Here is a 15,692-nt window from a genome sequence, read left to right on the forward strand (position 1 = left end):
CTAACAAAGCAGCCTCAACCTGTGTCCACATGAATGTATGTTTCTGTAAACAGATTTTCCTTCTGCAAGGATGTACAGGTAGTCCTTGACTTACATTCATTTAGTGACTATTAAAAGTTAGAACGACACTGAAAAATGCCTGTTTTTACAATCATTGTGGCATTCCCATGATCACGTGATCAAAATTCAGATGCTTGGCAACTGATTCATATTTATGAGAGTTGTAGTGTCCCAGAGTCATATGATCCCCTTTTGCAATCTTTGGACCAGCAAAATTAACGGGGAAGCCAGAATCACTTAACAACTATGTCACTAACTGAACAACTGCAATGATTCACTTAACAACTGTGCAAGAAAGCTTGTAAAATGGGATAAAATTCACATAACTGTCTCACTGGGCAACAGAAATTTTGGGCTCAATTGTGTGTGTAAGTCAAGGACTACCTGTATTTCTGTTTTATTCTTTCTATTGAATGTAGGTGGACATCTGTTCAGAATTTGAACACAACTGACAGATGGGTAGCCCTAAAAATCATTAGAACAAAAGCTGAATAAGGATTCTGTTAACTTCTAAATCCTACTTTAAATTTCTTTGATGGCTTTGCCATGTTTTCTATATCATGCTCCAGTAATTGGTCAACAAGGAGAAGATCCAGAAGACCTCAGTGTTAGATTTAATACTTGGAGCAATAATTAAATATGATTACTTTAACCTTTAATAGGTTTTTTTTGTCTTGGTCAAGATTTGGAAGCCAATGAGACAAACATCCAGATATAGAGTGACATATATTAGATGGTATAGAATATGTAAGCTGGACTTCTTGAAGCTCAGAATTTTAGCTGTAAATGAATATGACAAAATGTCCTAAAGAGAAAGTGAATTAAGAAGCTTTCTCCATTCCTTCCACCATTAGATAGAGAAGCTGAGGAGATGTTTACCAACAGGGAGACGGTCCAGAAGGACATCAAGGCTGTGGCCTCAGAGAATGTCTCCCTCAGCTGTGAGGTGGCCCAGGCCAAGACAGACGTCAAGTGGTTCAAGGATGGAAAACTGATAACCTCCAGCAAGAAATTCAAGGTGGAAACTGAAGGCAGATCCCGGTGCCTGGTTATACAACAGGTGGAGAAGAAAGATGCAGGTGAATATACCTGCGAAGCTGATGGCCAGAAGCTCACCATCAAAGTCACAGTTGCAGGTGCGAACACCATTATATTTTCCTTTACATCTTCCTAAATGTGAAGATAGGGGGTCAAAAAAATCTTCTTTTTACTGATTGTTCCATTGACCTCTAAGAGATCAGCTTAAAGTTAGGTCAATGCAAAGATTTGTTTCTAAAAAGACTTTTAAACATCATAGTGTTATAGATCTATTATGCATAGCACATGTAGCTGGGAATCTAGCAGAAGTTGAACCCAGCAGCACAATTTAATAATGTTGGACCCGAAAGGAAATAATAAATATAGCTGAATAAGCTGAACTGTAGCTGGACTATACCTTGATTGCTTGAAAATAATATTTTAATGAAGGAGAAAACATCTCTCCCACTAAAACTGACAGGGAAAGCAAAATCCCAGTCCCTTGTAGCCCTGATGGTGTTATGTAGTTGGGTTATGAAATGTTTGCAAACAAACCACCAAGCTCAGAGAGAGCACCAAATGCCCCACAGTCTTCCTCCTCCTGCTGCTCTCTGCAAACCCCACTCCCTTCTAGCACTGATGATGTTACTTAGATGGGTAATAAAATGTTTGCAAGAAAGCCATCAAACTCAGAGAGCACCAAGGACCCCACAGAGGACGATGTGTAGAAAGAATAGATGGGATTTGCATCTTCTGATGGTCATGATTTTAGTCATTAAGAGAAATGATCTGGGAGAGAAAGTGAATGAGCATGTATTGGTTGTCCTTTCACGACTAGATAAAGAAGCTGAGGAGATGTTTACCAACAAGGAGAAGATTCAAGAGGACATCAAGACTGTTCCTTCAGAAACTGTCTCTCTCAGCTGTGAGGTAGCCGAGGCCAAAACAGAAGTCAAATGGTTCAAGGATGGGAAACTGATCACTACCAGCAAGAAAGTCAAGGTAGAAACAGACGGTAGATCCCGGCGTCTGGTCGTTCAACAGGTGGAGAAGAAAGATGCCGGTGAATACACCTGTGAAGCTGATGGCCAGAAAGTTAACTTCAAAGTCACGGTTGCAGGTAGGAAAAGATTTGTCAGCTGCCGCCTCACAGCTGCTCTTCGTAACCATTCAGTGTCAGTTGCCAGGAACTCAAGGACGGAGCAGGATGGGAGGGGGGAGGCTTCACGGGAAACGAAATTTCACTGTCTGTCCAAGATGAGCTTCAAGGTCAGCCAGCTGGGAACTGAACACAGCTGCATACCAAAGCTACCGTTTAGAAGTGACTGTTGTGAAAACATCTAATTTTAATTAATTAGACATCGGGGTCCCCGATGGGAGGCAACAAAAAGAGATAAAAGTTAGACTTGGTGATTTTGATGCATAGGTTTCAGTTCTAGCTACGCGCTACTGTAGTTCACTTGATCTTTAGTAAACTATAACTTTCCCAATACATGGAGTTAAGGATTGTTCTTTCTTAGAGGCTCAAGTTGAGGCAAGTCTGAGAAGAATTTTTGCAGGTCAAGTTTGGACTGTGGCATCTTTGATGCTCTCTTCAGCTTGGTGGTTTCCTTGATGATATTTCATTGCCCAACTAAGTAACATAATCTGTGCTAATCAATCATCAGTGGATTCATAAACAACATTTACACACTATTGCATAATGTTACATAAACATTTACACACACTATTCAAAAAAGACAATAGAAAAGCTAAGAAGGAAAGAGAAAAAACCAGAATGCATCTCCTCTAGCACATGACATCCAGATAAGGAAGGATTAATACCAGGATTAATCAAAAAATAATACTCTAACCAAAGAGAAAATCATACACAACCCATATACACTACTGTATATAAAAAGGGAGCAAACCTCACTCTCTTCAAGCGCTGATGATGTTGTGTAGCTGGGTCATGAAACATCTGCAAGAAAACAGTTAAGGTCAGAGAGCTCCAAGGACTCCACATTTTTCACATTTTAGAAGTAATCTATAGTATATTTAAGGTATTTCATTTCCAAGCACTTCAGTCATGGCTGTTTTTAATTATTTAATTATTTATGCTAGCCCAATTATTTATGCTAGCCCAAGATCTATTTATTTATTTAGCATATGCATCTACGGAAGTCATACGATTACTGATATAAAGGAAAAAGATGGATTTTATTCTGCTAGTCATTGCTGACGATAGGGGTTGATGCTCATCTCTATTTCAAGGGCATTCAACCAGTAATCTCCAAAGACATTTTTTTCCCCATTTTTTAAAAAAATATATCATTTTATTTATAATTTTTATTGGACATACATAGGTGCTTAGTAAACAGCGTATTTTAGTTATATGCAGTACTAATAACAATAATACTACTACTACATTATTTAGATCAGCGGTAGTCAACCTTTTTATACCTACCGCCCACTTTTGTGTCTCTGTTAGTAGTAAAATTTTCTAACCGCCCACCGGTTCCACAGTCATGGTGATTTATAATGTAGGGAAGTAACTTTACTTTATAAAATTTATAAAGCAGAGTTACAGCAAACCCCTACCGCCCACCATGAAAGCTGGAACGCCCACTAGTGGGCGGTAGGGACCAGGTTGACTACCACTGATTTAGGTATACTAAATAATGGTAATAATCTTTCAACTTCTAACATTTACGTATACATAGTAATTATACTATATTATATAATGTAGCAGTATACATAATAATATTTTTCCAATTTCTAATTTCTCTCTCTATTTTCTAACCCTTAATAAAACAAATCCCATCTTAAGAAGTATTCTGTATCTATCCATCATCTCTTGCTCTTTTTAGTATTTCAACTCTTATTGACTTTTTGACAAATCTCCCATGTTCCTCCCTTGGGATCTTGTATCCCCTTACATCACTCATATTTAGTCTAAGTATTTCATGTGCCTCCACATCTACCTCTCGCTGTCGAATCTCCAGAGCACCCATCAATAACTCTTTCATCCCTTCTGAGAGATCTTTCTCTTTGCCCTCTTATATTCTGAACTCTTAAAGAGTAAGCTACCTGTTCAATTTTAAGACTTTTTACTATCTCTTCCATACCTTTATTGGCTTGTGTCATTTGTTGATTTATCTCTATTTTTTCCTCTGTTCCTTCTAATTTCTCCTCTATTTTCTGGATTTTTTGTTCATTTTTCATTGTCATTTGCTGAGGGTTTCCTAGTCTCACATCTGTATCATGCATCACTTTCTTCGTCTCCCTATGGTTCCTTGTCACAGGTTCTGAATACATAGAAGAATCAATAGTTTTCTTTTGAGGTGTATTTGTTTTCCCTGTTGTAACATTTTACTTTAATTTAATGGGCTAAAAGGTACCCAATAATCCACCAAAATCCCAATGTCTCAATTGCCCAGCACAACAAAAAGCCAATATCAGAAGAATTTGCTCACTTCGGAACTGTTCCTTAGAATGTACAATATTTATAGTCCTCAAAATCTGCCAATTTGCTCCCTCTAAGTTAACTGAATTTGTAAGAAAGAACTTGTATGATGTTCTATAAAAGAGTATTCATAATCCAGAATGGCCCACTGAATTTCCCCGTGTCTCACTAATCCACAGAGTCAAATGTTCAGTTTCAAGGGCGGTTGAAGTTCCTATTGTTTATAATCCACACTACTTTGAAGATCTCCAAAAGCCTCACCAGTTACTCCCAAGCAGCCAGAAAGCAAATAGACACAGAACAAAAAACAAAAAGTCAGCCTTCCAGTTGTTGTTTGCCTTTCACTTTGTTTCACTTCTTCTTATCAGTCCTGGCTTCCTGTCAAGGACTTTCCCAACCTTGTAGTAGTATAGTATCTTTTTTCATCAGTAGGTGGCATTCCAGCTCATCCCAGCTCCCTGTGGTCAAGTGATTCAAATTGGCATCTGGCCTGAATTTAGAAGAGTCGCAGTATCGTGAGATCCTGTGATCATCATTTGTATTCTTTCCAATTGACTTTTGACAAGCAAACCTATTGATTCACTTAATGAATACATGGTTTACTTAATAGCAGGGATTTGCTTAACAACCATGGCAAAAAAGATCAGGCACAAGTCACTGAACAAACCTTTCTTAAAAATAGAAATTCTGGTTCCAATTATGATTGTAAGTTGAGGCCTTATAAAAAACCTGAAGAGGAATGATAAGGTAATTTCCCTTATGGAGGATGTGATCTACTGACCTATGATTCCAGAAAAGATGATTACAATTTAAAACAAAGGTTAAAAAGTTGATTTTTCGATTGTCTTCTTCAATCAAACTCAGATGCAAAAGCTGAGGAGATGTTTACCAACAAGGAGAAGATCCAGAAGGATATCAAGGTTGTAGCTTCAGAGAATGTCTCTCTCTGCTGCGAGGTCGCCCAGGCCAAGACAGATGTCAAGTGGTTCAAGGATGGGAAACTGATCACCTCTAGCAAGAAATTCAAGGTGGAAGCTGAAGGCAGATCCCAGCGTCTGGTTGTCCAGCAGGTGGAGAAGAAAGATGGTGGTGAATACACCTGTGAAGCTGATGGCCAGAAACTCACCTTCAAAGTTTCAGTTGCAGGTACAACCAGCTTTATATTCTCTACATCTCTCATATAGAGCAATAAAAGTGGTCAGACCAATCCATATTTGGTTGATTGACCAGAGCAGCTCTCAGAAGTGTAAAAGAACACCTTCAAGTTGTGTCAATGATAAAGTTTACTTTGGCCAACAGTTTTAGATAGAACAACTATAATTCTATTATCCATGTTCTATGTAGTTGGAAATATGGCTGTATTTCAACACCGCCTCTGAAATTGATGAGCATTAGACATCAGTAAAAACATGAAAACCAGAGCTATATAAGGATGCTGGTTACCTTTTATGTAGTATTTTGAAAATCTGGATTGATTTGGCTGAGGGCTTAGAACGACCGTTGACTTACCTGAACGATCCTTCTATGTGCTCTGCGAGGGGAATCCAAGCACGGGTTAACTTTGTCCATTAGCCTAGAGACTGAGTTATGCAAATTGCTGGCCATGCCTCCTCTGACTTGACTGGTTCATGAAGGATCAGCCGGCTTGAAAGAAACAAAATAAGTCTAGAAGTCAAGGTAAGTCAGAATGTCATAGGAAAACATGGAAGTCCAGGCCCAGAACAGCCGAAGCCGAGGGCGGGTTTGGATTCCCCTCGCAGTGCACATAGAAGGACCGTTCAGGTAAGTCAACGGTCATTCTCCTGTGTGCTGCTTGGGGAATCCAAGCATGGGGCATGCCAAAGTAATAGACTTCAGGGGTGGGAGTGAGGCTGGTCTGGTCCCATAGCTGAAGAAGCTACTCTTTGCAGCACGCGCCGTCCAAAGGATGCCTCAGCCAAGGCATAAATGTCCACCTTGTAGTGACGGATAAAGGGTGACAGTGATGATGAGGTCGCTGCCCTGCAGATGTCTTCCACCGAGACCTGCATTGCCTAGGCCGCCGTCGTGGCCACACTCCTGGTAGAATGGGGAGTGATACGACTGGGAACTGGTCGGGACTGGCAGTCATAGGCTAGGGCAATACACGCCTTCAACCAGCGGCCGATGGTATGCGATGATGCCTTGTGGCCCATGGTGGTAGGTTGGAAGGACACGAACAGGGCCTCCGTCCTTCTGAATGACATAGTGCGTCTTACATAGTGGTGAAGTGAATGATGAACGACGAGATGATGCCAACACCGTTCTCGAGGGTGAGATGGCCGTGGACAGAAATCTGGGAGAGTGATTTCTTGGGACCTGTGGAACCATGAGTTGACTTTCGGAATAAAGGTCGGGTCCAAACGTAATACGACCTTGCTCGGATGGAAGATGCAGAGGTCATCTCGGATGGAGAGTGCCACTAACTCGGACACACGCTGGGCTGATGTAACGGCTACCAAAAAGACAGTCTTAAGAGTCAGTATCCTGAGGGAGATGGTCCAAATAGGCTTGAATGGAGCCACCGTAAGGGCATTTAGTACTAGGGAGAGATCCCAGGTGGGATAGCAATGAACGATAAGTGGGCTAAGGTTCACCGCTCCCTTTAGGAAGGCCCGCACCCCTGGGTGTTGAGCTAGGGGTTGGCCTTGCCCACCGCCAATTATGGTAGACAGACCCGCAATTTGATGGTGGAGGGTGTTAGGTGTTAGTCCTTTGTCCATGTCCATCTGTAGGAAGTCCAATACCTGTGGTATGGTCGCCCCGGTTGGGTCCTCACCTGTTGCATGACACCATCTGCAGAATGCTTGCCAGGTAGCTTCATAAATGCGGGTTGTTGATGGGCAGCGAGCCGCCTGGATCGTGGAGATGACCTTATCAGAGAAATGCTGCTGACTCAGGATTGCCCACTCACATGCCACATGGCTAACTGTAACAGCTGTGGATTCGAGTGGATGAGAGCTCCTTGCGATAGGGATATCGGTGTGACCAGCAGCACTTCCGCCTGCTCTGTCAGAATCTTCTGGATGACCAGCAGCACAATTGGCAGAGGCGGGAAGGCATAAAGGAGACCCACCAGTCAAGGGCTTCGGAGAGCATCGGTGCCTTCCGCTCCTGGTACCTGGAACCTGGTGTAATAACGTGGCAGGTGTGTGTTGTCGGGTTAGGCGAACAGGTCCACCTGCGGGTGGCCGAAGCGATGGGACAGTTCTAGGAACAGGACTGGTGCAAGCGCCACTACGCCTGATCCACCGTGGCCCTGTCAGCCAGTCTGCTTGGACGTTCACAGTGCCCGATATGTGTTCCACTTTCGGACTGACAACAAATGGTACTCTGCCCAGTGGTGTAGGTGTTCTGCTTCCATCATCAGGGCTTTGGACCTCGTGCCCCCTTGTCGGTTGACATGTGCCTTGGAGGCCACATTGTCGGTGAGTATCAGTACATGGTTGGAGGTGACCATGTCTCGAAACTCGCGGAGGGCTAGGCGGATGTCCCATAGCTCCAGCCAATTGATGCTGTTGTTCAGCTCCTGGACAGTCCAACGACCCTGCACCTCTCGATTCAGGGTGTGGCCCCCCCATCCAAATTGGCTTGCATCCGTTGTAACCACAATCCGCTCTGGTTGATTGAAAAGGTATCCCTTGAGGATGCGGGATGACAGCCACCAACAGAGTGATAGGGACACCTTGGTCGGTAAGCGAGCCCTGGTCAGAGAGTGACTGGTGTGAGCCCTTTGGAATGGGAGTAGATACCATTGCAGTAGTCGTGCGTGGAACTGTGCCCAAGTTACAACATCTATGCAAGATATCATCTTCCCTAGAAGTTGGGACAATACCGCAAGGGAAGGTGACCTCTGCTTGAGCACTTGACTCACCAGGGATTGCAAGCTCTGCTGTCTCTCCCTCGAGAGAGAGATCACACAAGTATCTGAATTGATGATTGTCCCGAGATGTAGCAGGGACGTGGTCGGGTGCAGGTGGCTCTTTGGAAAGTTCAGCACGAATCCATGATCCTGTAGGGCGTTGATCATCAGCTGTAAGTCGCGATAAGCCTGGTTCTGGGAAGACGATAAGATTAAGATGTTGTCGAGATAACAATTGAATCTTATGGGAACTGACCTCAGTGAGGCTGCGACTACCGCTAGCAGTTTGGTGAAGGTCCACGGGGCTGATGATAGGCCGAATGGTAAGGCGCGGTACTGGAAATGATGCCCCGCGAAGTGGAAGCGCAGACACGCTTGGGCCAAATGCATTGAAACGTGCAAGTAGGCCTCCTTGATGTCGATGGAGGTGAGGAGATGGGCTTGGCGAATGCTCACCAGAATACTCTTGAGTGATGGCATTTTGAATTTTTGGTATTTGAGGTAGAAATTGAGCTGTTTCAAGTCTAGGATGGCTCCCGAGGCCTTGGGAACTAGGAAGAGTATGTAGTAGAAACCTAGACCCTCATGTCCCCTTGGTACCTGTTCTATTGCTCTGATGGAAATGAGATGCTGGATTTCTGTGTCCATCAGGCACCGCTTTACCTGGGTACCGGACATTTGATGAAATGTCTCGGGGGAATGGCCAGGAACCCCAGTGTGAGGCCCAGCCTCACAATCTGAAGAGCCCAGGCGTCGGAGGTTATGGCTTCCCATTGGTGAACAAAGGTAGTTAACTGCCCGCCAATAGGGCCAACCTCTAGCGAGTCACCGGTACCTTCGAAAGGACCAGTTGTTGGCTCCATGAAAGGGCCACTGGGCCTGGGCCTGTTGTTGGTGCTGGTTCCTACCTCTGTCCCTAGTATTGGACCTGTCCTGAAACCTGTCCTGGGACTGGGAAAAAGATCTATTAGATAGGGGGGTGTAGGGGAGGGATGAGTACCCTGACTCCCCAAAACGAAAGGGCTGCCTTCGAGGATATGGTTGTTGCCTCCGATCCATGCGCCTAGCAGTCAAAGGCAGCACCTTTCGCTTGTCCCTCGTTTCAATCAGTATAGGATCCAGCGCTGCACCAAATAGAGAACCGCCCTTGAAGGGGGTGGAGGCAAGGTGCCATTTGGATCGTACGTCCGCCTGCCAATGGTGTAGCCATAACAGGCGACAAGAAGCTATGTTAGATGCGAACTTGGCCGCATTGAGTGTGGCATTCGAGGAGAATTCCATAGCCGCCACCAGTTTAACCACATCCTGATGAAGGCGCAGGTCCTCTCCTGTAGCTGTCTTAACCAAACTAAGGAAGTTCTATTGAAGAATGAGGCCGCTGTAGCGGCACGTAACGCCCAGGCAACAGTCTGGTGCGTTTTGCAAATAACGAGCTCTGCCTTGCGGTCCTCTGCCTTCAATCCCTCCGAAATCTCAGATGGAATAAGGGCAGGTGAAGCCAAGGCCGCTATCAGTGGGTCAACAGTGGGAAACTGTAAAATGGTGTCCAATTCCGGGGTGGAAGCATAAAGCTTTCTACCGCCATTGCTGGGGGGCGAAACTGCGGTGGGCTGGGCCAACTGTTTCTGGATTATGTCCAGAAACAATTTGGGTGATGGAATAGCCTCCTGTTCTTGTACCTGTTTAGCAAACAAGCGCTCTGTGGGATCAAGGCCCACGTCGGTGCTGGCCTGGGTGGTTGCTCCCCCCCAAATTGGAGGTGGCCTTGGCTTTGTAAAGAAGAGATTTGAATAGGGCTGGTTTGAAGAGGCCCGAGAAGGGAACATTACCCTGAACCAGCCCTTCATCATCCGATAATTCCAAATCCAAAATCTCACCTTCCTCCCCTAAAACAGACCCTTCGCTGTAGATAGAAGGCAAGGGGGGGGCATCCTAAGAGGTGGCTAAATCCCTGGCAGGATTCATATTTCTAGGATGTTGACTCCTACGCTGTAACTCTGCATCCACTCCCCTAGATATGGCAGTGGCAATCATGTCCCTGAGCCCAGGGGAGAGATCAAACTCTGGGGTATCCTCCATTCTGCTGCCAGCAGCCGTGGGAGTAAAGGTGGCTGAAGCCCCTGGATGGGAGGGGGTCAGATCTGAGCCAGGCCCTGCAGTTGTAACATCTTGAGAGAGGGGAAGGTCTGGGGACAAACCTTGAATTCCAGGTAGGTTGGAGGTAGAAAGCCCTTCAGGCAATAGGGTGGGAGGGGTCTGGGAGTTGAGGGATCCCTAGGACCATTCTTGGACTTGGCAGGAGTCAAGGACCTGGACCTGGCAGGAGCTGCTGAGGTGGCCCGGGTTCTGAGGCTGGCGGCCCTGGTGGAAGCCCTACCCACTCCAGATGAGGCCCCAGTGGCATTGGAGGACAACTGAGGAGAGGTGGAGGCCCCAGCGCTGCTCCTGGTAATAGAACCAGGAGCCATGTAAGCTGAGTTGAAAGGTCTCAAGCTCACGTTCACTGAGTGCCAAATGTTGATCGCAATCGAAACAGGAGGCTGTTAGGGATCAAACTCGTGCTCCAGTAGAATGGTGGTGAACCGACCTCCGTGGAGTAATGAATCTGGTGATTCTACGTCATTGCGTGTGGGAAACTGAAGCCACGCCCAGCAGGACTGGTTGTCTGGCGTGAAAAAGGGCTCCAAAATGGACGCCACAACCCAAAATGGACGCCGTAAGCAACAGCGAAGGCGGAAGATTCAATTCGCCGAGGCAGAAAGGCCGTCGCCAGAATGGAAAATGCCTGCCTCAATTCTTGCCAGCGACCGTAGCCGCAGCCTCCAGAGGCTCCAATGGGATGTCCGGGCTCCACACTTTGTTGAGCAACCTCGAGGGGGGGCAGCAGACAGCTGTGAGAGCGGCCAGCGTGGGGCGGAGAACCGATTCCCAACTGCGGCAAGACAATACGAAGGTGGCGAACCGACCTTTCCACAGTAAACAACGCCGCACCACCGCCTCCAACAAGAAGGTTCTCTGGCCCCGCAGGCTCCGGGAACGCCAAAATCCATTTGTCACTGTAACCGAGGAGAAATGAACCCCTTGCAGAGATATTTACCCTGAAGGGAACTCAATCCGGTGAAGTGGAATCCAAGTTGAAATAATAATGATGAATTTGTGAAATAATAATGACGATTTTGTGAAATAATAATGATGAATTTGTGAAATAATAATGATGAATTTGTCTAGTAACTAGAGAGAATTATTTTGCGTCTCTTTAGGCTGGACTGAGTTAAAAAACTGAACCAGTCCAGTCAGAGGAGGCGTGGCCAGCAATTTGCATAACTCAGTCTCTAGGCTAATGGACAAAGTTAACCCATGCTTGGATTCCCCAAGCAGCGCACAGGAGAACTTCAGGAGTTTGGCAAGAAAAGAACAACCATATGGAGGATAACAGAATAACAAGATTGGAAGGGAACTTGGAGGTCCAAACCCTTGTTCAAACAGGAAACCCTGTACTATTTAAGATAAACGGTTGTCCAATCTCTTCTTAAAAACCAACCGCAACTTCTGGAGGGAAGTTGTTCCACTGATTAATTGTTCTCACTATCCCAAAGGTGTTTTTTCAAGAGGCAACTGGACTTTCTGGTTTTTCTTTTTCTTTGAAGACGTTTTGCTTCTCATCCAAGAAGTTTTTCAGCTCTCACTATCTCCTTCAGTGTCCTCACTGTAAGGAAATTTCTCCTTAGTTCTAGTTTAGTTCCCTCCTTGATTAGTTTCCACGCATTGCTTCTTGTTCTGCCTTCAGGTGCCTTGGATAACAGGTTGACTCTCTCTTCTTTGTGGCAACCCCTGAGATATTGGAAGATGGTTATCAATCATCTTTGTTGCTCTTCTCTACACTCTTTCTAGGATCTCAACATCTTGTTTACATCATGGTGACCAAAACTGGCAGTATCCTCAAGGGTGGCCTTACCAATGCATTATAAAGTGGTATTAACACTTTACATGATCTTGATTCTATTCCTCTGTTGATGCAGCCTAGAACTGTGTTGGCTTTTTTGGCAGCTGTATCACAGTGTGAGCTCATACATAGGTGATTGTCACTTAATGAGGATGACCAAGATATGAGGATGATCATATCTTATGAAGCATAAATGTGTAGATGACATTTCTTTTTTGAAGCCCATTACTTCAAATGTTAAATGTGTCTTGTGCTCTCTTCCCACATCTAGATGAAAAAGTTAAGGAAGTGTTTGTCAACAAAGAGAAGGTCCAGAAAGATATCAAGGCTGTGTCTTCAGAAAATGTCTCTCTCAGTTGCGAGGTGCCTCAGTCCAAGGCAGAAGTGAAATGGTTCAAGGATGGGAAACTGATCACTGTGAGCAAGAAATTCAAAATAGAAGCACAAGGTGGATCCCGTTGTCTCATTGTGCAACAGGTGGAGAAGAAAGATGCAGGTGAATACACCTGCGAAGCTGATGGCCAGAAACTAACTTTCAAAATCACAGTTGCAGGTAAAATGCCCTTATATTACACATATATTACTCTATCTCTCTATTTATCCATCCATCCATCCATCCATCCATCCCTCTCTCTGCCAAAATATCCTAAGGAGAAAATGAATTAAGAAGCTTTCTCCATTCCTTCCACCATTAGATAGAGAAGCTGAGGAGATGTTTACCAACAAGGAGAAGGTCCAGAAGGACATCAAGGCTGTGGCCTCAGAGAATGTTTCCCTCAGCTGTGAGGTGGCCCAGGCCAAGACAGACGTCAAGTGGTTCAAGGATGGGAAACTTATCACTGCCAGTAAGAAATTCAAGGTGGAAGCAGAAGGCAAATCCCGGCGTCTGGTTGTTCAACAGCTGGAGAAGAAAGATGCCGGCGAATACACCTGTGAAGCTGATGGCCAGAAGCTCACTTTCAAAGTCACTGTAACAGGTAACAACATACATATTTTTTTCTTTATTTTTAGTTATATTGCAGGATATAAGCAGTATGGATTCTTTGTATGTTGACAAGTATAAATAGATGATTGATAGACAGATGCATATATGATAGATATAAATATATACTGATTGCAAAAAGATATGTGGCAATTATACTTTTTGGGGGGACACACTATGAATTTGAAATAGCTCAAAGATTTTGATTGAATCGTTCTGTACTTTCTAGAAACAGAGAATGAGCTCCTATTATATTTCTTTTATCAAAGAGTCCCAGGTAGCTAAAAATTCCAGGTTATGTACAAATTTAGGGAAAAAACGAGTCAAACAAAATTAGCAAAAGATCCTAATTCCACAGAAGAACAGCTCTGTATTTAGTAATTACTGCTATTTTCTTTGTTTGCTTTTTAAAATCCTGCTATGATTATGGTCCAGAAGCCGAGGAGATGTTTGCCAACAAGGAGATGTTTGAGAAGGACCTCAAAGTTGTGGCTTCAGAAACAGTCTCTCTCACCTGTGAGGTGGCCCAAGCCAAGACAGACGTCAAATGGTTCAAGGATGGGAAATTGATCACCTCCAACAAGAAATTCAAGGTGGAAGCTGAAGGCAGATCCCGGCGTCTGGTTGTCCAACAGGTGGAGAAGAAAGATGCTGGTGAATACACCTGTGAAGCTGGAAAACAGAAGTTGACCTACAAAGTTTTTGTTGAAGGTGAGAATAACAAACATGTAGAATGAATCAATATCGTAAAGTTTATCCAATTAGAAAGGCTGAATCTCTTTGCGATCTGTGTTGATCGTCTTGGTTGCTATTTGGGCATTCTTGAAACCTTTCTCCCTCTCTCTATCCCAGGTGAGTAGAGTGGAAATTATGTAGAAACAATTATGAAGTGGATGGGTAGGTGGGTGGACAGTCAGATACTTAGAAACATAGATGATACAGACAAAAAAAAAGACAGATAGACATAGAGGTGAATGAATATGATGTGCGAATATTTTTTGAGAGCAAGAAAAAGAGGGGGAGAGAGAAGGATGGATGAATGAGATGATGAATGGACAGGTACATAGATAGATAGATGCAGAGAGACAGAGAGATGGGCAGATAAACATAGATGGAGTTGAATGGATGAGATGATAAAGGAATGGATAGATAGGTAAGTAGAGACTGAAATAAGTTAAAGAGATTAACTTGTTATGCAAGTTGACAACATCTCTTTTCTTCCACATCACAGAAGCTCCTGAAGTCTTTACCAATAAGGACAAAATAAAGGAGGAAGTAAAGGCCGTCCTGAAGGAGAATGCCATTTTGACCTGCCAGGTGGCCACTTCGGACACTCAAGTGAAATGGTACAAAGATGGACAACCCATCCTCATCAGTAAAAACATTAAGATGGAGTCAGATGGAACCACCCGCAAATTGTATCTGGAGCAAGTGGCGACCAAGGACGTCGGACAGTATACCTGTGAAGCAGGTGGTCAGAAAGTGACCTTCAAGGTGGAAGTAACAGGTGAGATCTCTTCTCCTTTTCTAATAGTGTGTTGCAGTTGCTAAAAAGGCCAGTGTAGTCCTAGGTTGCATCGTCAGAAAGATATTTTGAAGATCATGTGAGGGAATAGTATAGGTAATCCCCCGCTTACGACCACAATTGAACCCGCAATGTATGTTGTTAAGTGAGACATTTGTTAAGTGAGTTGCCAAGCCTCTGAATTTTGATCACATGACCATGGGGATGCTGCAAGGGGTGTGTGAAAAACAGCCACTTTTTCTCTGTGCTGTTGTAACTTCGAATGGTCACTAAATGAATGGTTGTAAGTCAAGAATTACCTATATGTCTAACCTATTAAAGAAAAGGACTAGGGCTGACATGATAGCAGCCTTCCAATATTTGAGGGGCTGCCACAAAGTAGAGTGTGTGTGTGTGTGTGTGTGTGTGTGTGTGTGTGTGTGTGTGTGTCAATCTATTCTTCAAAGCACCTGAAGGCAAAACAAAAGCAATAAATGAGATTTAAGATTAAGATTTAAGATTTAGTTTATTTGTATGCCGCCCTTCTCCAGGAGGGACTCAGGGCGGCGAACAACTCAAAAGGGGAAAAGGGGATACAAACACAATACACGTAATTAAAATACACAAGAGTAATACAGACATACAAGTCGAGAGGGGAGGGGAACTCATCAACCCCAGGCCTGCCGGCACAGCCAGGTTTTGATGGCTTTCCGGAAGGCCTGGAGAGAGGTGAGGGTCCGAATCTCCACGGGGAGTTCATTCCAAAGGGCCGGAGCTGCTACAGAGAAGGCCCTCCCCCAGGTGGTAGCCAGATGGCATTGGCTGGTAGACGGAACCTGGAGGAGGCCGACCCTGTGAGAT

The 15,692-nt window shown here is 44.4% G+C and overlaps 1 protein-coding gene across 1 annotated transcript in view; it reads left to right on the top strand.

Moving 5' to 3' along the window:
• OBSCN (obscurin, cytoskeletal calmodulin and titin-interacting RhoGEF) overlaps positions 1 to 15,692 on the top strand; it is a 198,945-nt gene that overhangs the window by 27,083 nt on the left and 156,170 nt on the right. Inside the window, 7 exon segments of the mRNA XM_032234892.1 lie at positions 921 to 1,196; positions 1,922 to 2,197; positions 5,387 to 5,668; positions 12,617 to 12,898; positions 13,047 to 13,322; positions 13,763 to 14,038; positions 14,559 to 14,834. Of these exon segments, the coding sequence (XP_032090783.1) occupies positions 921 to 1,196; positions 1,922 to 2,197; positions 5,387 to 5,668; positions 12,617 to 12,898; positions 13,047 to 13,322; positions 13,763 to 14,038; positions 14,559 to 14,834 (1,944 nt within the window).

The sequence above is a fragment of the Thamnophis elegans genome, chromosome Z (genome assembly GCF_009769535.1).
Source record: "Thamnophis elegans isolate rThaEle1 chromosome Z, rThaEle1.pri, whole genome shotgun sequence".
Taxonomy (NCBI): domain Eukaryota; kingdom Metazoa; phylum Chordata; class Lepidosauria; order Squamata; family Colubridae; genus Thamnophis; species Thamnophis elegans.